Source organism: Triticum dicoccoides, chromosome 3B, assembly GCF_002162155.2.
Source record: "Triticum dicoccoides isolate Atlit2015 ecotype Zavitan chromosome 3B, WEW_v2.0, whole genome shotgun sequence".
Classification (NCBI taxonomy): Eukaryota; Viridiplantae; Streptophyta; class Magnoliopsida; order Poales; family Poaceae; genus Triticum; species Triticum dicoccoides.
This window is the reverse complement of record NC_041385.1, coordinates 813751173-813777123: the sequence shown is the minus strand read 5'-3', so window position 1 is coordinate 813777123 and position 25951 is coordinate 813751173. Positions and strand designations below refer to the sequence as shown.

Genomic DNA, 25951 nt, shown 5'->3' with positions numbered 1-25951 from the left:
AGCCCTCAACAGGAGGCAAATCAAAAACAAGCAGATCCTCCTTAGCACTGAAATATTCTCTGTCAATGAAGATAGCAGCAAAGGAGTTTGAGAAGATTGTCCCAAACACATCAGACTCCGGTCGGACCGAGTTCAAAACCGCAGTGCAGACCTCATTAAGTTGCAGCTTAATGACAAAGAATGGATTGAGCGGCAGAAAAGCTCCATGAGAGTTCATAGCAGGTATTAGTGCTCTAGTATAGATCCTTTTCAGTATGCCACCAATCCAGCGCAGCAGCTCAGCATCAGCAGAAAGCAACAAAGAAACTGAAGCACCCCCAGCCCAAACAAACGCAAACCAAGCAGATGGAATACCATTGATGAAGTTATCAGCCAGCTCCTCCACCTGGGAGTATTCTGACCAGACATCAGAGAGATTATCCACAATGTTATGCTCTAGAGGCACACCATCCATGAGGGAAGGCCCATCATACTCAAAAAAAGATCTGAAGCTAAAGCCAGTATATGGAGGTGGGATTACAGGCCATGCTGCCCAACCATTGTCCTGAACCTCATCTTGCACCTGTCCTGCATTATTCCATAGAGCATCATTGGCCACTTGCGGTGCTTGCATCTCATCAATTCTGGCTTGTTGCATCAGAGTATAATATGGTAATGCATAAGGGTGTGGGGATGCATTGAGAAGGGGTGGGGCATCCTCATTGTCCACCAGGCCTGGCACAAGATCCCTGCCATTAAGAACATAAATTGGTACCGACCATGAGCGGCCCACACCTGGAAGCATGCCCACCCTAGATACCACCAGACTATGGGGCACTTGCGCCACGTCCTTGATATAGCACTTAACCAAAACCCTAGCTTTGTTCTCGTTCGGACGCGGCCATGCAATCAGCTTTCCAAAGTTGGATACAGCTTTATACACATAGTGCTCAGTCAAATAATCCATCGGGAATGCTAACATCATGATCCAGACTTCATACTGGAACGCAGGCATCCGCATATTAATACCTTCATAATGGGGTGTGAGGATGAAATAAGAATCATCATCTAGAGCATGAGGCCCATCTCTAATGGCCTCGTCACGGCTCTGCATATCTTCAAACGTGACACAACCAATGCCCAGCGGATAAACAAACTCATCTGAAATCTAATATTCCAGATCCTCCCTAAGAATGCGGCAGACCTCTTCTAACCAAAAGCACTTCTGGTGATCAGGAACAGGAGGCTGGATTGAGATGATAGCATAGCTGTCATGGTTCAAGGGTGGGTCATCCACCACCATGACATTCCTCTGCAACCGATGGTCAGGCCCTCGCTCGATGTTGGCACCCAACGGAGCAAACGCAAAGGGACGGACCGGGAAGTTCGCCATCTTGCTGCCGTCGATGATCGCCGGTGATGAAGTCCGGGGCGGCGAAGATGGAGCGAGTTTGCAGGAAGTAGAGGTGGTATTGGAAACAGAGGAGACCGAAGGAGATTGGGTCCCGCAGGCGGTGGAGTTGACAGGTGAAGTGGGGGGAGGCGTATCGCCAAGCAATGAGAGGCCGCCACGTCCTCACGGGGTTTTTTTACTTGCCAAACCAGCCGCCGATTTCCTTCTGGTGGGTTCCGATTCTTACGATTTTGTTTTTGGGAGTTAATCAGAATTTTTTTTATCAGACCTGGAAGGGAGCCCGGCAGGTGTCGATGCGGAAATGGGCTGCCATTGGTATCTGGGCCAATGTGGCCGACTATCATGGGCTGAGTGTCCAAAAAAACCACAGGAGTCACATCTTAAAAGGCCCAGACAATGGGTCCAATGGTGGTCCTTTCAACGACAAATACGACAAGATATTTTAGAAAGGCCCAATATGCATGTATCACCCAAAGTACGTGCCACATGACAAGTGCATTGGTGCTCAAACTGAACGCATCTCTGACAAAACTTACCAGGGCAATCCTCAAGCAAATGACCATGACGAGAGCAATTCAAACACTTCAAGAGTCTGGCATCAATATAAGCCTGTGTAGGGACATCTTTGATCTGGACCATCAACTTAACCTCAGGATCAGAATAACCAGCTTGCCATCCATCCATGATGTGAAAAAGCTTTTCATCAGATATAGAATTCCAATATGCTTCTTTGAACCGCGGGCCCTGAAAAAGGGATTTAGAAGTAGGCAAGATATCCTCCAACCAAAAAGGTAAACCAGGATCCGGAAATAATGGAAGATTAAACTTTCCACACAAAAAATTCTCTACCGCCGCCGAGGCATGCAAGTTTGTCGCCGGCAGCTTTGAGGTATCAGGATTCATCATCCGCTGCTGATCCCTGAGCCAGGTAGATCGAATCGCCATTGGTTGCATACGAACCTCCGGAAGATGTTCATCCACATGCCACTGATTCTCTGAATAATCAAGAGATGAAAGATCACCACGGTAGAGATGGAAATGACAAATGAAATCAGGCCAAATGCGACCCTTAAGACCATAGATGAAATGACCAACTCTGTTGGAAGCCACAGAAAACCGAAAATGACGGTCACTGATCCTCAAAACCCTAAATCCCGAACTGATTCCACCAATACATGATTGTAAAGCCAGAGCCACAGATTCTTCCATTAACGTGAATGATGCCGAGGAGAATGAAACCACTAGGAAGAATTTCTTCGATCCGGGATTGGCCGATGAGAAGTGCACCGTAGATTGGAACTTGGCACGTACCAGAGATTCGATCGCCAAACCAGGGGAAACGTCCCAATGGAGAAGACTATCCATTGAGTAGTGGTGGCTGTCACCGTCGGAGTGGCCAGTGACAGGAGGGTGGCCGCCGGGGCCGGAGTGGCCACCGGCAGGGAGGGAGTCGCCTAGGGGAGGGAGTCGCCTAGGGGAGGGAGGGAGTCGCCAGAAGCTTGAGGTTGCTCCGAGTCGTTACCCACCACGTTGCTGTGGTTGAGGAACAATACGACCACCCTTCCTCTATTTTAAGGACTAGCTATGTCCGGATTCCCGATCCCTCCATGCCGGATTCCCGCGGAGGGGAGGACGTCACTCAAGCCCTGAACCTAAAGTCAGGCAGCGGGCTAGATTCATTGGACAACATCCAGGAACCCAAGCTTCCAAGTTCGGAAACTTCTTGGCCCCTGAGTCTTAGATTGGATGGGGTTCCGAATTTAATTCCACCCGCCCACCCAAACATAAGCGATCTATCCCAAATCCGGCAAGAGCGCACAGAAACAGTACACCATTACTGGGCCAGATTCCTCCTGGTCATCAACAGGATAAAGGATTGCCGCGAGGAGGACGCAATTTCATTCTTCTGCAATAATTGCACGGACAAGGGAATCCTCAACACCGTAAGTCGTCGTGAAATTACACGCTTCGATGACTTGGCATCAATAGTACGAAAGTACTGTGCGATGGAAAGCGCCTGGAAAACCGAAATCAATTTTTGGGACAATCCGGCCCTGAATACAACCCCTGTCCGAAATAAAAGGGTGCATCATTGCTAGGCACTCGGGTTAAATACCAAAAAACAAAAACCCTCTATAGGGCATGGAACCGTACTGGAGGGATGGCTCAATGGACCTTGCAAAATTAATAGTACAGAGGGCACCACTCCGACTCATAGCCTTAGAGCATGTTGGATACTACGGCAGGTGGCCAAAAGTGGCAAAGAGCTTCTAACTCCAGAGCACTAGCCCAGGGATACCAGTATGGTATTAACAGTCTTCGGGACTTTCGCATCAAATAATATGAGGAAACGAACACTCCGCAGCCTTGCCAAAGTCTACCAAGTAGCAACAATAAACCCATGGAGTGACACGACTATTACCTTTAATACCAGTGACGAACCTAAATTCCGAACAGCCCGAGCACCAGCCGCATTGGTCCTCAGTCCAATAGTGGACGGCTTTCGCCTTACCAAGGTACTAATGGACGACGGCAGCGGATTGAACCTCATTTACGACGAAACCCTCCAAAAAATGGAAATAGACTGGAGCCGCATTGAGCGAAGCAGCACAACCTTTAGAGGAATAATCCCCAGTCGGGAAGCATGCTGTACAGGAAAAATCACACTGGATGTGGTGTTCGACACACCGGACCGTTACAGGTCCGAGGAGGTCACGTTCCAAGTGGCCCCGTTCAGAAGCGGATATCACGCTCTATTAGAGAAAGAGGCATTCACAATTTTTCAAGCTATACCCCATTACGGGTACATGAAGCTCAAAATGCCCGGGCCCAACGGAATCATCACTCTTGCTAGTGACCCAGACATAGCACTCCGCGCCGAAAACAAGACAGCCGCACTGGCCCTTGAGGCACTATCCGAAGCCTTAGTGGCCGAAGAACTCACTGCGCTGCGCTCCACGGTGAACAGGGATGATTTGATACTCGATAAGAGATCCAAGTCCACCTCTTTTAAACCGGCGGACGAAATAGTCAAATTCCAAGTCCATCCAATGGACCCTACAAAACGGCCTCCATTGGGGCACAATTAAACCCTGATGTAGATGCCGCACTACGAGAATTCCTCCGCAAAATTTGGGACATTTTTGCCTGGCACCCTCCAGACATGCCAGGAATCCCACGCTGGCTGGCCGAGCATAGCCTAAACATCCTAAAAGGATTCAAGCCAGTCAAACAAGCTCTTTGGTGTTTCTCCGAACCCAAGAGACAGGCCATGTGAGAGGAGCTAGCTAAACTATTGGAGGCCCGATTCATCAGAGATATAAAACATCCAGACTGGCTAGCAAACCTGATGATGGTACCAAAGAAGGACAAATCCTGGCGCCTATGCATCGATTTCAAGGACCTTAACAAGGCTTGCCCAAAGGATCCCTTCCCCCACCCCCGCATCGATCAAATTATCGACGCTACCGCAGGATACAATTCATTGTGTTTCCTCGATGCATACTCTGGCTACCACCAAATTAAGATGGCAGAGCCCGACCAAGCCGCAACGGCATTCATCACCCCATACGGCCCATTCTGCTTCAACACAATGCCCTTCGGGCTCAAAAATGCCGGTGCAACATATCAGCGCATGATTCAGACATGTCTGGCAAACCAGATCGGCAAAACAGTGGAGGCATATGTAGATGATGTGGTCATTAAAACCAAGCATGTCAAAACTCTAGTAGACGACTTGAGGCTCACATTCGATAATCTCCGAACATATGACATCAAGCTCAACCCGGAAAAATGCATTTTTGGCGTACCAGCCGGAAAGCTCTTGGGCTTCATTGTATCTGGCAGAGGAATTGAAGCAAACCTAGCCAAGATCCGAGCTCTGTCACAATAGGATATCCCAAAGGACCTCAAACAAATACAAAAATTGACTGGATGCGTGGCGGCTCTAAGCCGCTTTATCTCCCGTTTTGGAGAAAAGGCATTACCCCTTTATCGCCTCCTCCAACGCACCGAACACTTCGAGTGGACGGATGCCGCCACGGCCGGACTCGAAGAAATAAAAGCCATATTGGCAACAAACCCGGTCCTGGCCGCGCCCAATATGGGTGAACCAATGCTATTATATATCGCAGCAACTCATCAAGTTGTAAGCGCGGTACTCGTTGTCGAACGAGAAACGGACGGACACAAGTTCCCCCTTCAAAAACCAGTTTACTACGTGTCCACTGTCCTAACTCCATGCAAGTCACGGTACCCGCATTATCAAAAGATAGCGTACGCGGTGTTTATGGCATCCCAGAAGCTACGACACTACTTTCAAGAGTGTTTGATAATAGTAGCCTCCGAAGTATATCTTAACGACATTATAAACAACCGTGACGCGATGGGTCGGATTGCCAAATGGGCCATTGAGCTCTTCCCGTTCGACATAACCTATAAGCCACGGCGAGCTATTAAATCGCAAGTTTTGGTCGACTTCGTCCCTGAATGGACTGACGCCGAACTCCCTAAAGAGTACGGCGCATATTCCAACTGGATTATGCACTTCGACGGCTCCAAAATGTTGGCTGGTCTGGGGGCTGGCATCGTTCTGACGTCCCGAACCGGAGATACAGTTCAATATGTACTCCAGACAACGTATACGGACTCCAACAACGCAGCCGAATACGAGGCCCTTCTACATGGTCTCCGGATGGCAGTCTCCATGGGCATTCAACGCCTAGAGGTGCGCGGGGATTCGAACCTTGCGATATCCCAAATAAATGGAGACTTCGATGCCAAGGATCCGAATATGGCAGCCTATCGCAACGCCATCCTAAAAATGTCAGCTTGGTTCGAGGGGCTCGAATTTCACCATATAGCCCGGGATAACAACCAGGCAGCAGACGTGTTGGCACGCATTGGCGCAAAGCGCGATGCCGTCCCTCCCAACATCTTCCTAGAGAGGTTGTTTAAGCCATCCGCACTATGGGAGGGGGAGTCCGGAAATAACAACCCGGACCCAACCGCACTGCCCGACACCGAACATTCTGACACAATTGGTGGTTCTGCCAACAAAGTAACACCTTCAGCCCACGTAATAATGGCAGTCATCGCCCCGTGGACGGAACCATTCCTAGCCTACCTAACCAAGCAGGAATTTCCCGAGGACCAAAATGAGGCCCACTGCATAGTACGGCGATCTAAAGCCTACAAGGTCCATGAGGGAGAGCTTTATAAAAAAAGCACAACTGGAGTCCTTCAAAGGTGTATCTCCGAAGAGGAAGGGCGGAATCTTGCGATATAATTCATGACTCACCTCACGTGCGCATGTATGAAGAAAGAGAAGCCGAGCTTGATCGGCAGGACAGTTTGGACGCCTTGGAGGAGGAGCGTGACATGGAAAAAGCCCGTTCCGCATTCTATCAACAGCAGGCTCGAAGATATCAAAGCAGAGAAGTACGGGCCAAAACTTACAATGTTGGCAAGTTAGTTCTATGCCTGCCGGACAAGAAAAAGGACAAACTCAAGCCCAAATGGGAAGGTCCCTTCATCATCGAACAAGTCCTGACTGGCAGAGCGTACCGTCTGCGAAATGCATTGGATAACCGACTCGAGCCGAACCCATGGAACACAGCCCGTCTCCGAAGATTCTACGCCTAGCGCCGGATTCTGAGTTCGTCTCCTTCCTCCGTCTATATTTTATACAGTAGCTGTCTTATATTTCTCCCCTTCTCCCCCTTTTTTCTCTTACAGCCTTTGAAGGCTTGTTCGTGCTTTGTTCGCACACACTTGACGCGCTATCCGCGCTCATTATACCTGGGGGCTTCTTTAACAGAAGCTTATTTATATGGGCTTCATGCCCAACACATGTGTCACACTTCCGCATGTACCTTTTATTCACCATTATATGCATCGATATGACTTAAGTTTTGGCCAAGCTGGGTTGCGTGGCTCCTGTGCTTACCCCTACATTCCCGATTGTTCGGCTAGGTGGTAAAGGGAGCACCTCTGCGATTGTTACTGCCAGGTCAGCCGGATGTGTACCTCAGACTGGGTGAAGCCGAAAGCTAGCGTTCTTAAGGGAATATTTGGTCGGTGAACTAAAAGACGATTTCTTACCTATTTATTTATCTGCCCCCAGATGTTTTTTCTGCTTTTTTTGCAGTCCGGACATGCACTTTAGGGCATGCCTCCCAGGGAAAGGAACCCCTAACGGAACTATTCTCCCTGGAAGATGTTTCTTACTAACCATCTAATATAACATAACTAGTTTGGCACTTGTCTGATAAAGCACTAATGACCCCTACGCCTGGTCTCCACGCATGCCCCGGTTCTTATATAACCGCGAGGGTATTTGGACACACTCTGGACTATTGGGTCCCGAGGTTGAAGCGAAAAGGTCCGCTATGACAAACGATCTACAATCCGGCTAGAAGGCATTTTACATGTCATCTTAAATTACATAGTCACTTCGAGTGATTGTATTCCTCTTCAATGCCATCTAATAGGCTGTCTACTTTACAGTCCTGCTGGGAATACTTTGCGGCCAACTCTACTTGGCCGTACACTAAGCTCACAGGGATCTCCTTCCCATCAGGCCCCACAGGTCCGACCTCAGCCATGTGGTTTGGGTCAGCCTTCGTGTACCGCGTCTTCACCATGGCCCAGGCCTCCCTGGCGCCTTGACGGCAGGCCGATATCTTCCATAATCGGAAGCGCCGCCGCGCTCCCTGAAGCCTCTCTACAAGCTCTCCAAGGCCTTCGGGCAGGGAGACAGATGGCCACAAGGCCTGGGCGAGGCCTTTCATCACCTGCCGAACTCGTTCGTGCAGTTGCAAGAGCTCGAGAAGAAGGTCACCCGTAGAACCGGGCATTTCCTGTGCAGGACGGCCTGTGAGCATACCTACAAACATACCTCTATTAGTCGACTTCCTTGCCGAACTCTTTTTCAAAGTTCGTTCAAGCACTTACTAAAAATGCCGCGTCGAAGCCGCCGATTCTCCTTAACGGAGTCAGACAGCTGGGCACGAACATCCTTTAGTTCCTCACCCAGCTGGGTGTTGGCATCTTGGAGATTATTTTTCTCTTGCCTCACCCTTGTAAGCACATTCTCACCGTCCTTTAACCGGCACATGAGCTGTTGCTTGTCCGGATCTATCCTGACGCCATCTGCAATATTATTGTCAGACTTATACACACGCCACACTTCACAAATTACTTATCTTTTGAAGCATATATTACCAGAGGGGGTCTCTTTGGCTTCCCCCGTTGCGGCTAGTGCGGCCTCAACTTGGGCTTTGCACTCCTCTAGCTCCTGGGACAGTTGGGTATTCTTTTCTGTAAGATCATGCACAATAAATGATCCTTAAATCAGTTATTCTAACTATTTCAAGTCTCGGGGGCTACTGGCATATATAACTGTCAAATTTTCTCACCCGTATGTCTTTTACATACTGCTCCATGGCTCTGGCTAGACCATTTTGAGCGGCACGGAGGTGTGCATCTCTCGAATTGAAGGCATCCAATGCCTCTGGGGAGAAACATGCATCACGAAGAACTGTCCGGCGACGCCTGTGATTCATGGCACTCTCCACCTCGGAATTGGTGGCAGATAACCTATCGGCATCCTCTATCGGAGGAGCATCCGACGCACGCCTTGTGTTCGCCTACGCTTCTGGACCTGGCTTTGGAGCCTGGCGAGCGGAGGATTGATTGGCAACCTCTCCGGATACAGTCCGGCGAGCGCTCTTCTTCCTGAAAAGGCATGAGCGTTAGTATGCCTCCCGGGAATAAAACCTGGGAGTAAGATGACACGCCATACCGTTGCACCGGCATTTCAATCTGGACTGCACCTCTTTTCAGCCTGTTGGGCCTTGCTGTCCCTTGTTGACTAGCCGTCGCAGGCTTGGCCTTCCGCCTCAAGGACTTCCCCTGTGAAACACCATTGGTATACGGTGATAAAAAACAAGCACGGATGGGTCATTTTCAAAGTATTGGGACTTCGGTCTCAGTTACCTGCGAGGCTGGAAGTATTCCGGGGTAATCGGCCGTAATGGCGACCAAGGCATTATCGATGCTTAGTTGGTGAAATACCCCATCGATCAGCTCCACCGATATGTCTGGATCCTCTTGGGAGGTTGGATCGAGGAACCGTTCCTGATCCTCGGGTTGTGGAGGCGGGCTATTTATATCCTTTACGGCCTGGCGCAGTTCCTGCACCGAAATCACAAAATGAGATACTTGACTATGGGAGTATGGATCAGATAGGCAAAAATAAATGTCCGCTTACCCAACTTGGAGGATTGTACATAGAAAATCCATCATGTGGATTGACGCGGAGAAATTTCTCCTCTTCTCCCTTGTACAATGCGGACAGGATTTTCATCAGATCGGTGACCGATCTCGGCCCCTTACGGCCGTGGCGGGTGGCATCATCCTCCCCGTTGAAATCCCACATGGGGTGGCCTCTATATTGGAGTGGCTGCACCCCCCGCATGATGCATGTGGCCATGACCCCGATCATGGTCACTCCGTAATGAGCTAACAACCTAATTCGGCTCATCAGGTAAAGGACGTCCCTGTCATTTTACTTCTGAGGGCTCCGTGGACGCAACCTTAGGCGTTTCTTCAAAGGAGCATTATTGAACTCAGGGAGGCCGATCCGAATAGGGTCCGGCAGGGGGACATCTTCTATATAAAACCATTCCAGTCTTCGGACGCCATCTTCGGGGTTCCGGATAGATATCCGGTTTCGGCGATGCGCCATAGTTCGGCTCCGCCCACTTGATATATTGACCCCTCTTGAGAACGGGGCACAAGGCAGAACAGCTTCTTCCACAACGCAAAATGAGCCTCGATGCCCAAAAACAGCTCGCAAAGGGCCACGAAGCCCGCAATATGCAAGATGGAGGTAGGCGTAAGGTTGTGCAACTGGAGGTCGTAGAACTCCAGGAGCCCCCAGAGAAATGGATGAATTGGAAATCCGAGCCCTCTTATCAAATAAGGGACAAGGCATACCCGCTCTCCTTTGGCGGGACTGGGGACGCTCTCCGCTTGCTTTCCGCCCGTATAGGTGGCGAGTCTGGCTCGAACCGGAACCATAAAGGTTGGGGGAAGAAATCCCTTGGTTTGGAGCGTCACTAGCTCGCTGTGTGGGACGGAGCATCTCTCCCAATCTCCAGGCTAAGGGCTGGGAAGGCGAGAGGAGGAGCCGCATCGACTGTCCATGATGGAATGGATTTCTGTCAGATGCGCTCCGATGAATGCTCGCGAAGGGAGGATGGTGCGATTCAGATCTAGATCCTCGTCTCCTTTATAGGCAGCTCATTTGCGCAGCTAGGGGGGTAAATGTAAAAATACATTGGCTTTTCGCATTCGCTCGACATGTGGAAGATGGCCATTATTGGGCGTGGAAGCCAAGGAGCGCAATATTTACGAGAAGCCGGACGCTATTCAACAGGTGCATAGGATTTGGAGAAGAACCCGCCTTGCAATACCGAAGACAATCTACGCGCCAGACTCATCGTCATTGAAGCCTGGTTCGGGGGCTACTGAGGGAGTCCCGGATTAGGGGGTGTCCGGATGGCCGGACTATGACCTTTGGCCGGACTCCTGGACTATGAAGATACAAGATTGAAGACTTCGTCCCGTGTCCGGATGGGACTTTCCTTGGCGTGGAAGGCAAGCTTGGCGATACGAATATGTAGATCTCCTACCATTGTAACCGACTCTGTGTAACCCTAACCCTCTCCGGTGCCTATATAAACCGGAGGGTTTTAGTCCGTAGGACGAACAATAATCATACCATAGGCTAGCTTCTAGGGTTTAGCCTCTCTGATCTCGTGGTAGATCTACTCTTGTACTACCCATATCATCAATATTAATCAAGCAGGAGTAGGGTTTTACCTCCATCGAGAGGGCCAGAATCTAGGTAAAAACATCGTGTCCCTTGTCTCATGTTACCATCATCCTAGACGCATAGTTCGGGACTCCCTACCCGAGATCCGCCGGTTTTGACACCGACAGTGGGAGTTTGACCCGACCGAGCACCAGACCCTTCAGGAGCTCTACAATTCCTCCCACGAGGATATCTGGAAGGTGCTCTTCAAGTCCGGCAAACCATGGCCGGACTCCGCCGAGAATCGGGGGTATCAACTATCCCATTCTCCAAGCCCAGTAAGTTACAATCACGCCCTGTCCGTCCCTGCTTCAGTTGGTATGTCGTGAAGGAGATATCTTAATCGTGTTTCATCGTGACCTCGGGGATGGATTAAGAAGGTGGAGCAGATGCATTGTCCGACCCCACTGTCGGAGGAACCAGCCGGACCTCTTCTAACAAAGATGCTGGTCCCCGCGCCTTACGAGGCGCCAAAGAAGGAGGACTCCAAGAAGGTCAAGAAGACCCAGAGTGGCCTCTGTCGCCACGAGACTTCGGACACTAAGTCCGAAGACTCCGGCGACGCTCCTTCTTCCGAAGACGAAGAGGAGGAAGCAGAGGAGGACGAGCCTCACTCTGTAGGTGGGAAGAAGCGCGCGGCTTCCCCGTCCCTGGAGGTCGAATCGCCCAAGAGGGGGAGAGCTTCCCGTCCATAGGCATCTCCCCCGGCTGCCGACAGTGGCCCGGAGTGGGATCCTAGAGCCCAGCCCCTGGAAAAATCGTAAGTAACCGAATCCCTAACGTGCCTATGAATTCATGGTCGTCTGATTATAGTAGTTTTAACCGTCGCCATATCTCATACAGTCCGGCGAGACCTCCTGCCGGACAGTCATCGTCGGAGGATTTGTTGAGTTCAGATGCTGTGGCGAGCGAGACGCCTCTGGAGGCTCCTTTTCTGGAGTCCAAGCGTGACACCGAGGTGTCGTCTCGAGGAGACCCCGATCCGGATAAGGTCCTGGAGGCCGCTATGGCTCCAGGATCGGGCGAGCAGTCACCCTTCAAGGAGGGAGATTTGCCCAATCCGTCGGCCACCTCTGTCTATGCAAAGTTGTCGAGCGGTCTATCGACGGCGTTGAAGAACGCCTCTATCATCGATGAACATTGGACCCTCATGGGTGCGGTGGTTGGAAAGATTCAGCCTGCCGAAGGCAGGCTGAATGAGTCCTGTCTTGGCCTTATAAAGGCTTTTGAGGTATGGTTTCTAAGGAAACTTTGAGGAATCATCATGGTATGAGTAGTAGCCCCTGATACACTGGCCGGCGAGATGGAGCTGGGCAGGGGATCAAACCCTCTATTGTAATGGGAACCTGTTGTTTAATGATGTATACCATTTGTTTAAAAACAGGCGTCTGCAGAGAGGACGGCCGCTCATGATGCAGAAGTGTCCGAACTGAAGCAGAGCCTGGAACGGGCCGAAGAAGAACTCGGCCGTGTGAAGAAGCAATTAGAGGAGAAGCAAGGTATGTTTAAACAATGTCTTGCATTGGGCAGAAATGAATAAGTGTGCCTATTTGAAAAGTAATTTATGTTATACGCCCTAGGAGCGAGCGCTGAATATGAGGCGCTGAAGAAGGCGGCGGCTGACGCCCACGAAAAGGCTGCCGCCGAACAGGCGCTTCGTGAAGAACACGAGGCCAGGGTCGTCGCAGCTGAGCGGAAGCTCCAGGAAGTTGTGAGGAAAAGTGAGAGCTTGGAGCAGAGTTTAGTAGGGAAAGAATCCGAACTCGCCCAAGCTCTCCAAGCCGCGGAAGATGCTCGGGAAGAAGCCCGAGGCCCTGTACGGGACATTCAGGAGGCCCAGAAGGTTGCGGCTGGTGAGGCCATTTGTATTTATGGCCATTATTATGTGATAGTATGGGGAACTCTAACCGGCGAGCTGAATTCTTGATTTTACAGGGGTGTTTGCAGATCTGCCTCACAGCATATCAGATGCTGCCCAATTTTACCAGACCGAGGAAAGGGAGTCTGCGGGGAGGAACTTCTGGTTGCAATATCTGGCGCCGAACTATCCGGTGCCTTTTATCGATCAGCTGAAGCAGCTGCTCGAACTGCACCAGGCGGCCGAACTAGCCATGAAGGACTTGGTTATCCGGCTATGGCCTGCAGAGCCAATTCCAAGCAGTTACTTTGGACTCGTAAAGCGGATTGTGGGCGCCTGTCCTCGGCTTCATTTAATCAAGCGATCAGTTTGTATAGAAGGTGCGCGCATGGCGCTTGCCCATGCAAAAGTGCATTGGGGGAAGCTGGATGCGGAGAAGCTGATAACCAAGGGGCCACCGGAGGGTAAGGAGCATCGCAAGCCCGAACTGTATTATGAAGGTGTACTGAAGGGGCCCCGCCTGGCGGCGGATAAGTGCACCAAAGACATTATATTTCCCTGAGGGCGTTCTTGCCGATATTTGTAATATGGGATGATGGCACGCTTATTATGTATTGCCTATTTTGTGTGAACATATGTTCTTCCCGTGCGGCTATTTATTGTATGTAAATTCTGAGAGTTGGCCAGTCGTCGGCTTCAGCCCCCACGTAAGAAGTACGGGGGTGTTCGGGGTTTTTCTGAACACTCTTTATCCCATGGCTGGGTCCTTTTAAGGAGGTGTTTCTCACCATGAACTAGGCAATCAGACTATATGTGGCTTTACTACTCTCACGTAGCCATAGGAATTCGAGTATGGTCGGCGCAGCCCTGGTGTTCGGAAGGCCGAACTAGGGGCTCTATTGGCGCCTGATCGGAAGAACGATCCGTCGCAATCTGCATTTTATAGTGGCGTTATGCGGAATAAATCTTTAAGGATTTTACAACCTCTCGAAAAGCTGACCAGCTCTCGCTGCATCATGACAGTCGGTTTTCGGCTTTCTCTACTGAGGTGCTCGTCCGGCAGAACCGGGACACAATCACAGTAGTTCTCCCAGCGCTACCTTAGCCGACGGAACGGAACGTAAGGTACCAAAACATGGGAGCCGGGCAAACCCAACCAATGACCCAAGACATGATTCGGAGCAGATGCATATAGTGCTATAAGTTCGGGGTGCCGAGCGACCGAAAAGGTGGTCGGACTTTTAGTGTCGTACTGTGAAGCCCCTTGCATAGCCGGGCGTAACACGAAGCGTGGCTGCCGTTTTGTGGCGAAGAGCTGTCAATGATAGATGACGGCCGTACATGTTATTTAAGTCTATGCATTGCACTAGGATGATATGTTTATGCATATGAGTGTGATTTATGATGAAGAAAAAGGGATAGTTTTTGGCGGAACCTGTGATGGCCGGACTGGAGGGGGCTATGAATGGATCGAAAGTCAATCCGAACTGCCTTCTACCTGCATGGTCCTGTCCTTATGTGTCCAGGCCGATTCCACGCCGCAATCCTGTTCTTCATAAAAGTTAGTTTGTGAGGGTAAATGCTTGGAGGCAGTCGGGCGTCCTCCCGTGGTTGGTCTAAAGGCTCCCGATCGGACCCTGGTGACCCCAGCCGCTATACCGGGAAGTAGCCCGGACTCCTCCGTTGGTATCCGGATAGATGGCTGTCATATCAAAATATTGATAGGCATGCACGACTTGCTACTCCGGCAGTTGTATGATTTCCGCTCTAAGGGCGGGGTTTCGGCCTTGTATATAGGCGTGAGTATATCGCCGGCGTTGGCCTAATGGTTTACCACGTGGAATCTAGCCAACGTAGTTCATCCCGTTAGCATACGGTGGGTTACCGTATGAGGGGAGTGCGCCGATGGCGTGGTATTTTTTTGTTGGTTATCTATGAACAACCGTTAGAGTGGTGGGCCAATGAACTTGGCCTTTGCACCAGACACCTTATAGAAGGTGTTTATTTGTAGGTTTATACCCGCTCGGGCTTTATGCATTATGGAGCCCCTGGACTACTAGGTCTAGGGCTACGGCAATTGAGTTGTCGTGGTTTGTATGATAGGGGACGATTGGCCGTACTGTTGTGCCATGGGGGGGGTCTCTTGATTAGATGCCTCCCTTCATTGTTTCCGGCACGCGACCAGTCGCTTTGTTTTGGAGATCCAGCATTCTCTATTGGTATGTTTTTCCGTCCTTCTTGGAGTACCGTGAATTTCACACGGTTGATCGAGTTTGTGGCTCGGGCCGAATAGGCTTGAGCTGTTCTTTGTCCGTTGACCGGACTGGGAGTTGCTAAAATTGGCACCAGTTTCCCTGACTTGACGTTTATGGCCATTGCACCGAGGCTTGAGGATGCCTCTTCGTGTATCCTTCTTGCTGTCTTGGACTGTGGTGGTGTGCGAACATCGGGTTGTGTGCCTTTGGTTCGCCTGCTTAGGTTGAGGTAGCCCGTTGTGCCGCATATACCCTTTGTTAGGGCGGTCGAGTCCATACTCTTCGGTGGCCAGGATCTTGGTCCACCTATCCATTAGCAAATCCTGGTTGATTTTAAGCTGCTCTTGCTTCCTTTGCAGGCTCCTTGCCATGGCCGTGAGTCGTCGTTTGAAGCGAATTTGTTCCACTGGATCTTCAGGCACGCAGAATTCGTCATTGCCGAGGCTTACCTCATCTTAGGGGGAGGGTGTATAGTTGTCCCTCTCCAAGTACCCCACTGTGGCATGTCTGGCCTATTTAAAGGTAGGTTGATTAAGGCCGTATTCCTCTTCGGCACCGTCCGGATTGTTTTCATCTCCGAGGCTGGTATGGATGTGGCGGGGCTTGGAGTGGCGTCGAAGACACCCATACTTTGCTTTTCCCTCTGAGGGGTTGTCCTCCGTTGCCTCGTCACCATTGGTTTCCTTCAGAGTATCCACCATATATATATATATATATATATATATATATATATATATATATATATATATATATATATATATATATATATCGTATAAAGAGGTGGCTGTCCACCGCCCTATGAGTGGTGGCTCCTGTAAGTCTTCTGCATCGTCGTCCATACTGTCAATGTCTTCGTAGTCGAAGCTGAGCACATCGGTTAAATCATTGCCTGCTTCCCACTCAAGCCAGACATAGTTCGGCCCAGAGTCTCCTGACAGAGAGAGAGAGACTTCAATGAGTTCAGCACATCGCCAAAGGGCGAGTGTTGAAAGATGTCCGCAGTGGTAAACTCCATTACCGGAGCCCGACCTGGCTCGAGGATATGCGGATCGGAACCAAGGACCGGATACGAGTCCGAGGGCCCGGGGTTACAGGTCTCCACAGAGGTGAGACCTGTGTTCGGTTCCAATGCCGATGAGTATGCGGCCTGCAGGGCGGGGTCTAGCCCTCCGTCCTTGGGAAACACAACCCGTTCCGGATTTAGATCCGGGACTGTTACAGGGATGACGTTCTGAGCATTGTCCGACAGCAGGTCTAGGCCGTGCCCGTCGTGACTGTCCGGGGCTCCCGGTACGGGGCCGAATCCGCCGAGGATCAAGTCTCCGCGAATATCCGCCATGTAGTTCAAGTTTCCGAACCTGATCTGGTGGCCAGGGGCGTAGTTGTCGATCTGCTCCAGATGGCCAAGCGAATTAGCCTGCAGTGCGAAGCCACCAGACTCAAAGATCTGTCCGGTGAGAAAAGTCTCACCCTGGACCGTGTTGTTGACGATTGAAGACGCCATCAAGCCTTGAAGCGACGACACGGAGGAACTCTCAGTGAAAGCACCAATGTCGGTGTGAAAACCGGCGGATCTCGGGTAGGGGGTCCCGATCTGTGTGTCTTAGGCTGATGGTAACAGGAAGCAAGGGACACAATGTTTACCCAGGTTCGGGACCTCTCGATGGAGGTAAAACCCTACTTCCTGCTTGATTAATATTGAAGATATGAGTAGTACAAGAGTAGATCTACCACGAGATCGTAGAGGCTAAACCCTAAGAGGTAGCCTATGATGGTATGATTGTAATTGTGATCGGCCTTTTAAGGACCATCCTCTCCAGTTTATATAGACACAGGAGGGGGCTAGGGTTTACATGGAGTCGGTTACAAGGAAGGAAATATGGTATCCGGATCGCCAAGCTTGTCTTCCACGTAAAGGAGAGTCCCATCCGGACATGGGCCGAAGTCTTGAGTCTTGTATCTTCATGCTTCGATAGTCCGAAAGATGTATATAGTCCGGGTGTCCGGATACCACCTAATCCAGGACTCCCTCACCCATCGCTTCATTTACTGCGACAACCGCGGGCGACATTGGCCCCGCGCCAATTGGCGCCGCAACCGTCATCGAGTCCTTCTCTGCTGGCCTCTCTGACTTTTTGACATGGTGTACAGCTCGTGCAGGTCCCAGTCTACGCATGCCCGGTGCTGGCAACACCGTCGCGTGCCTTCGTCCATGACGTGTCCCCGGGCCTGGCAAGCCTGGTGCAGTGCTTCGTCAACTTCGTCTTCGTTCGTCTACGCATGCTCGGTGCTGGCAACACCGATGCGTGCCTTCGTACACGATGTGTCCTCGGGCTTGGCAAATCCGGCGCGATGCATTGTCAACATCATCTACTTCCTGGCACACCACTACTTCGACACCACTGCGCCCATGACTAACTCGGCGCCTCCTTGCACATGCAGCTCCACGGGGAGTTCCCCGACACCGGCTACCCCGACTCGACATCGACCACGGCATTCTTCGCATGGCTACCTCAACCACGGCTACACCAGCCACGCTCTCGGCTACATCGACAAATGACACAAAGGGCTACTGAGGGAGTTCCGGACTAGGGGGTGTTCGGACAGCCGAACTATCATGATCGGCCGGACTCCAAGACTATGAAGATACAAGATTGAAGACTTCGTCCCGTGTACGGATGGGACTTTCCTTGGCGTGGAAGGCAAGCTTGGCGATACGGATATGTAGATCTCCTACCATTGTAACCGACTTTGTGTAACCCTAGCCCTCTCTGGTGTCTATATAAACCGGATGGCTTTAGTCCATAGGATGAACAACAATCATACCATAGGCTAGCTTCTAGGGTTTAGCCTCCTTGATCTCGTGGTAGATCCACTCTTGTAACACACATCATCAATATTAATCAAGCAGGATGTAGGGTTTTACCTCCATCAAGAGGGCCCGAACCTGGGTAAAACATCGTGTCCCTTGTCTCCTGTTACCATCCGCCTAGACGCATAGTTCGGGACCCCCTACCCGAGATCCGCCGGTTTTGACACCGACATTGGTGCTTTCATTGAGAGTTCCTCTGTGCCGTCACCAATAGGCTTGATGGCTTCTTCGATCATCATCAACGATGCAGTCCAGGGTGAGACCTTCCTCCCCGGACAGATCTTCGTATTTGGCGGCTTCGCACTGCAGGCCAATTCGCTTGGCCAACTGGAGCAGATTGAAAGCTATGCCTCTGGCCGTCAGGTCAGATTTGGAAGTTTGAACTTCACGGCTGACATCCGTGGGGACTTGATCCTCGATGGATTCGAGCCACAGCCGAGCGTGCCGCACTGTCACGGCGAGCATGATTTAGCTCTGCAGCCGGATAGTACCCTGGAGGCCGCACTCGAACCCGCTCCGATCTTTAATGCAGAGCCGGCTGCGCAGATCAAGGACGGATGGCTAGACACCGCCTCGGGGGCTGCAACTTCTACGGCGATAGAGCCGAACACTGACCCTGTCCCTCATAAAGCTCATGACTCCGAGGTGCCGGACGCCTCTCCGGACGCTGAACCTCCCGCGCCCCCTCCGATCGAATCCGATCGGGCGCCGATCATGGAGTTCACCGCAGCGGACATCTTCCAACACTCACCTTTTGGCGACATCTTGAGTTCGCTAAAGTATCTCTCATTATCAGGAGAGCCCTGGCCGGACTGCGGCCAGGACGGTTGGGATGCGGACGACAAAGAAATTCAAAGCCCACCCACCACCCACTTGGTAGCCATTGTCGACGATCTAACCAACATGCTAGACTACGACTCCGAAGACATCGACGGTATGGACGACGATGTTGGAGACGACCAAGAACCAGCGCCTACCGGGCACTGGACAGCCACCTCATCATATGACATATACATGGTGGATATCCCAAAGGATGGGAATGGTGAAGGAGCAGCGGAGGATGACCCCTCCAAAAAACAGCCCAAGCGCCGATGTCAGCGGCGCCGCTCTAAATTCCGCCACAGCAAGAATGGCGATTCCGGCACCGGAGATAATAATACCCCGGACAGTGCCGAAGACAACCCCCTCCAGCAAGATTCAGCGCAGGAGGACGGAGACGCCAGCCCTCATGAGAGAGCGGCAGAAGAAGAGGTAGAGGATTATATGCCTCCCTCCGGAGATGAGACGAGCCTCGACGACGACGAATTCGTCGTGCCTGAGGATCCCGTCGAACAAGAGCGTTTTAAACACAGGCTTATGTCCACGGCAAACAGCCTCAAGAAAAAGCAGCAACAGCTTAGAGCTGATCAAGATCTGCTAGCCGACAGATGGACTGAAGTCCTCGCGGCCGAAGAGCATGAGCTCGAACGCCCCTCCAAAAGCTACCCTAAACGCAAGCTGCTCCCCCGATTAGAGGAGGAGGCATATGAACCTGCATCACCAGCAGACAATACGGATGACCGACCACCCCGTGGTCGTGACAGAGAGGCCTCTAGGCCCTTCACTAGAACCGTACCCCGGCATCGCTCGAAAAGCACAAGGCCACAGGGGAACGCTCCGGACTTGCGAGATATATTGGAGGATAAGGCAAGACAATCAAGATCGATCTATGGATCGCGTGGGCGCCCCACAATGCGTGACGACAACCGTCGCACCGGACACAGTAAGTCCGGTCGGGCCGAACAAAATAGACAAAGCTCTCTTGAGCTCCGTTGTGACATCGCCCAGTACAGAGGCGCTGCACACCCACTATGCTTCACAGATGAAGTAATGGATCATCAAATCCCCGAAGGGTTTAAACCCGTCAATATCGAATCTTATGATGGCACAACAGACCTCGCGGTTTGGATCGAAGACTATCTCCTTCACATCCACATGGCCCGCGGTGATGATCTTCACGCCATCAAATATCTCCCCCTCAAGCTTAAAGGACCAGCCCGGCATTGGCTTAACAGCTTCCCAGCAGAGTCAATTGGAAGTTGGGAAGACCTGGAATCCGCATTCCTCGGTAACTTCCAAGGCACGTATGTGCGACCACCAGATGCTGATGACCTAAGCCACATAATTCAGCAGCCAGACGAATCGGCCAGACAATTCTGGACACGGTTCTTAACCAAGAAAAATCAAATCGTCGACTGTCCGGATGCGAAGGCCCTCGCGGCCTTCAAGCATAACATCCGCTACGAGTGGCTCGCCCGGCACCTGGGACAGGAAAAGCCGAAATCCATGGCAGCCCTCACATCACTCATGACCCGCTTCAGCGCGGGTGAGGACAGCTGGCTAGCACGCAGCAACTACCTCAGCAAAAATTCTGGCAGTCCGGATTTTAAGGACCGAAATGGGAGGTCGCGTCGTAACAAAAACAAACGCCACATTAACGGCGACAATAGTGAGGATACGGCAGTCAATGCCGGATTCAGAGGCTCTAAACCCGGTCAGCGGAAAAAGCCATTCAAAAGAACTACTCCGGGTCAGAGGCCCTGTCCGGCAGCAGACCTGCCGAACTCACTATGCAACAGCCAGGGAAGGATAAAGGCTACAACAAATATCTAGGTGGTCTCCTTTACGAGCATTAAATTTGTTTTATACACCACTCTGCAGCCTACCCCTGCAGGGGGACATGCTTAAACAGTCCCGTCCCTTGCTTATCGCACTATTTGTATCGTTCTGCATTCATAGCAGCTCTTCTTGAATAAAACAATGCAGCACCTTTTTGCTTATAATTGCATTTCCTTTTTATACATATGTTCATTTACGGCATGTTGCATCCGTACACTTTGGTACAGTTAAAATACACCAGGGGCTTATGTTTCCCGCATCATGGTGTGATAAGTCCGAACACTTTCACAAGTGCGGCACCCCGAACTTATAGCATTATATGCATCGGCTCCGAATCATGTCTTTGGTCAATAGTTGGGTTTACCCGGCTCCCATGTTTTGGTACCTTACGTTCTGTTGTATCGGCTAAGGTAGCACTAGGAGAACCACTGCGATTGCGCCCCGGTTGAGATGGGTTAACGCCTCAGTGGAGAAAGCTAAAACTGACCGTCATGATGAGGCGAGAGTCGGTCGCTGTTCGAGAGGTTTTTTGTGAGTCCTTAAAGACTTATGCCGCTTAGAGTGAGGAGCCAGTTTTTGTCCGGCCCAGGCGTGGATAGCGCCCCAAATTCGGCCTTCCGAAGACCAGGGGCTTCGCCGAAATTTAAAATTATAGAATTCTATGGCTAAGTGAGAGTGTTCAAGCATTATAAGTCTGGTTGCCTTGTTCGTCGTGTTGAGCGCCTCCCTAGATGGACCCAAAAATGGGAACAAGAGTGCTCAAGTTTATCCCGAACACCCCAGCACTCGCGGCATGGGGGCTGAAGCCGACGACTTGCCATCTCTCAGATTTGATAAATAGCCACACAGAAGGTAATATTTTAAATTAACAAGCGTTGCTTAGCGCATATGAACTAAGTTTTCAGCGCACAGGATAACAAAATGCGAGTCTACTCAAATATTACATCTTTGGAGCACTCACCCGCAATAGTGCGGGCACCCTCCAGGACACTCTTATAATACATCTCGGGCGTGCGGTACTCCTTGCCCTGCGGTGGCGGGTCCGTCACAAGCTTCTGGGCATCCATCTTGCCCCAGTGCACGTTTGCGCGGGCAAGGGCCCGACGGGCACCCTCACTGCAAGCAGAGTGCTTGATGACTTCAACCCACGGGCACGCATCCACCAGCCGCCGCACCAGGCCGAAGTAGCTCCTAGGCATGGCCTCCTTAGGCCACAGCCAAACTATGAGGCCCTTCATGGCCTGTTCGGCCACCTTGTGGAGCTCAACCAGCTGCTTCAGCTGGTCGCTAAGGGGCACCGGATGTCCGGCCTCAGCATACTGAGACCAGAAGACCTTCTCCGTCGAGCTCCCCTTCTCGGCCCGGTAGAATGCGGCAACATCGGATACGCTGTGAGGAAGATCTACGAACGCTCCTGGAGAGCTCCGAATGCGGGTAAGTGATAGGTAATTCACACTCACATGCTTACTTTGCATGAAAAATGCCTTACCCGCCGCTATTTTCTTCAACGCCTCGATTTCCTGGAGGGCCTTATAGGCTTCGGCCTTAGCAGCATTGGCACTCTCAAGAGTCGTCGCAAGCTCGGACTCTCGAGTCTTCGAGTCACGCTCCAAACTCTCATGTTTTTCCATGAGAGCCTGGAGCTCTTGCTGTACCTCCGCCACCCGCGCCTCATGCTTCTCTCGCTCGGTGCGTTCCGCGGCCGCACTATGTTCGGCCGCGGACACCGCCTCCTTCAGGGTCGCCACCTCGTTCATGGCCCCTGTTACATCCACGTTATCCTTGTCATTTTTCTTGCAACCAAAATCCTTTTCTATAAGGTACAATTTTAATAAGGTGTTACTCACCTTCCTGGTCCTCGAGCTGCTTTTTGGCACGGCCGAGCTCGTTCTCGGACCTCTCGAGGCTTTCCTTCAAAGTATTGACCTCCGCGGACAATGCGGCGGAGGTCAGCAGCACAGCCTGCAATCCCATATTGACATATTTTTTATGACTCGTGCGTATATCTTTTTAGATTTTCAGTCTGTCTTTTCTTTTCGAACAACGAACCGGGCATCAGGGGCTACTGTCTATGCGGTACCATTTTATATATATCGAAATTCTTACCTCAAAGCCTATTAGAAGGCTGCTGCAGGCTTCGGTCAGCCCGCTCTTGGCGAGCTGAACCTTCTGAATCACCGCACTCATAACAGTGCGGTGTTCCTCTTCAATGGAGGCGCTATTGAGCGCCTCCAGCAAGTTATCCAGCACCTCCGGTTGGACGGAGGCTGCCGGTGTCACGGTCTTGCCCTTCTTACGAAGGGGTCGCCCGCCAGACTCCGGAGCCACTGTAGGCTCCGGGGCCGAGTCCGGTGCAAAGTCCGGGAGGTTGTCCTGCGACACCTCCGGGGCCTCCTCCTCCTGGTGGGTCCCTTCCTGGGATCCCACCTCGGCATCGTCCGCATCACGGGGGGTGGAGGCAGTCAGAAGGGAATCCATGTCCGACGCACCTAAGGACCCGCTCGACGAAGCAGGAAGATCATCCTTGGGCGGACTGCAGGGTTGTATGCGACACTAGAAAGACATTATGTGGCGAAAAGAAAAACCATGAAGTTATTCCGGAGTCCGGATACTTATGATCTCGCCAGGGGCTTGGCCCTTGGAGGCCAGTCCTCGTCGTCGTCACTGGCGTTGGTAGAGCAGTCCGGGGGAAGAGTTTTTCCCTTCTTGGACCCTTCGGCCTCCCTTGTTGGGGAGGCCTTCCTTTTCTTCCCTCCCCCCGGCCGAGGGAGAGGCTTTCTTCTTCTCCTCCTTGCCTTTGTGGGAGGAGTCGGCTTCGGATTCATCATCCGATAACACTGGAAAACGGGAACTCTTTCGAGTACCCGTGGCCTTCTTCTTGGCCTTCTTCTTCGGCACCACGTGGGGTGCCGGAGCAGCAGCCTCGTTAGGCGGGCATCCGCTGGGTCCTCTGGCAATGGGGCCGGACAGATAGTCTGTTCGGCCTTCGCCAGCCAGTCCTGTCAAAGGTAAAGGGAGTTTAGATCCCGCATAGAGTCAAACTATGAAAAACAAGCGACAAAATCACTTACCTCGTCAGCTGGACGCTGCGAGCTGAATCCGTGATCTTCGGTAGCGGATGTGGGAGCCTCGACGCCCTTGAACAGCACCTTCCAGACATCTTCGTACGTAGTGTCGAAGAGCCCGTTCAGAGTCTGGTGCTGCGCCGGATCGAACTCCCACATGTTGAAGCCCCGTCGTTGGCACGGGAGAATCTGGCGGATGAGCATGACCTGGACTACGTTGACAAGCTTGAGCTTCTTGTCCACCAGCTTTTGGATACAGGCTTGGAGTCCTGTCAGCTCCTCTGAATCACCCCAGATCCAGCCGCTCTCTTTCCAGGAGGTGAGCCGTGTAGGGATGCCAGATCTGAATTTGGGGGCCGCTGCGCAATCAGGGTCACGCGGCTCGGTGATGTAGAACCACCCCGATTGCCACCCCTTAATGGTTTCCACGAAAGTGCCCTCCAGCCAAGTAACGTGGGACATCCTTCCCACCATGGCGCCTCCGCACTCCGCTTGGCTGCCCTTTACAACCTTCGGCTTGACACTGAAGGTCTTGAGCCACAAGCCGAAGTGGGGCTGGATGCAGAGGAAGGCCTCGCACACGATGATAAACGCCGAGATGTTGAGGATAAAATTCGGGGCCAGATCATGGAAATCCAAGCCGTAGTAGAACATGAGCCCCCAGACAAAGGGATGAAGTGGGAAGCCCAGTCCATGGAGGAAATGGGGAGAAATACTACCCTCTCATGGGGCCTGGGGGTGGGGATGAGCTCCCCCACGTCAGGGAGCCGGTGCGCGATGTTGCTGGACAAATATCCGGTGTTGCGCAGCTTCTGGATCTGCCCCTCCGTGACAGAGGAGGCCATCCACTTGCCTCCCGCTCCGGACATAGTTGGAGAAGGTTGAGGTGAGAAGTGCGGACTTGGGCGCTGGAGCTTGAGTGCACGGAGATGGATAAGCCAAGGAGGAAGAAGGCGCAGGTAAAAGGGTTGGATCTTTATCCCCTTATATGGGCGGACAAAAACATGTGCCCCACCGGCCTGGTAAAACTCGCCTATCTCCCAAGCGCCGCAATCAATGGCGCGGTTGGGTTACCCACATCCGTATTGATGGGAATCCCGGAATAAGGGGAACACGATCTCTGCTTCAACAAGACGTGCCAAGGAAACCGCTTCGCTAAATGCGCTGAGGTGGTACAGTAAAAACAATCCGAGTAAAGGCTTGGTAGTGGTGTGACGTCACGCCACAGAATACGTCAGCAGATTGAACTTGTGTAATATTATTCTCTCTACGGTGGTACGTGGAATTTATTTTTTGCAGAGCCGGACACTATCCTGGTGTTCACAATCTTCTATAAATTATTTGGAAGAAGAACCCGCCTTGCAATGCCGAAGACAACATGCGCGCCGGACTCATCGTCATTGAAGCCTGGTTCAGGGGCTACTGAGGGAGTTCCGGACTAGGGAGTGTCCGGAGAGCCGAACTATCATGATCGGCCGGACTCCAAGACTATGAAGATACAAGATTGAAGACTTCGTCCCGTGTCCGGATGGGACTTTCCTTGGCGTGGAAGGCAAGCTTGGCGATACGGATATGTAGATCTCCTACCATTGTAACCGACTTTGTGTAACCCTAGCCCTCTCCGGTGTCTATATAAACCGGATGGCTTTAGTCCATAGGACGAACAACAATCATACCATAGGCTAGCTTCTAGGGTTTAGCCTCCTTGATCTCGTGGTAGATCCACTCTTCTAACACACAACATCAATATTAATCAAGCAGGACGTAGGGTTTTACCTCCATCAAGAGGGCCCGAACCTGGGTAAAACATCGTGTCCCTTGTCTCCTATTACCATCCGCCTAGATGCACAATTCGGGACCCCCTACCCGAGATCCGCCGGTTTTGACACCGACAGCTACCTCCTTGCTTGAGCAACCGCGTCGGTTTTCACTCTAGCCACGACTTCTACGATGCGTCGACCGTTATGACT

General features: G+C 51.7%; 1 protein-coding gene across 1 annotated transcript in view; it reads right to left on the bottom strand.

The window, feature by feature from the left end:
- LOC119280141 (NADPH-dependent aldehyde reductase-like protein, chloroplastic) overlaps positions 1–25951 on the bottom strand; it is an 86291-nt gene that overhangs the window by 59353 nt on the left and 987 nt on the right. Inside the window, exon 2 of the mRNA XM_037561103.1 lies at positions 358–385. Coding sequence (XP_037417000.1) covers positions 358–385 — 28 coding nt within the window. The remainder of the gene's footprint in view (positions 1–357; positions 386–25951) is intronic.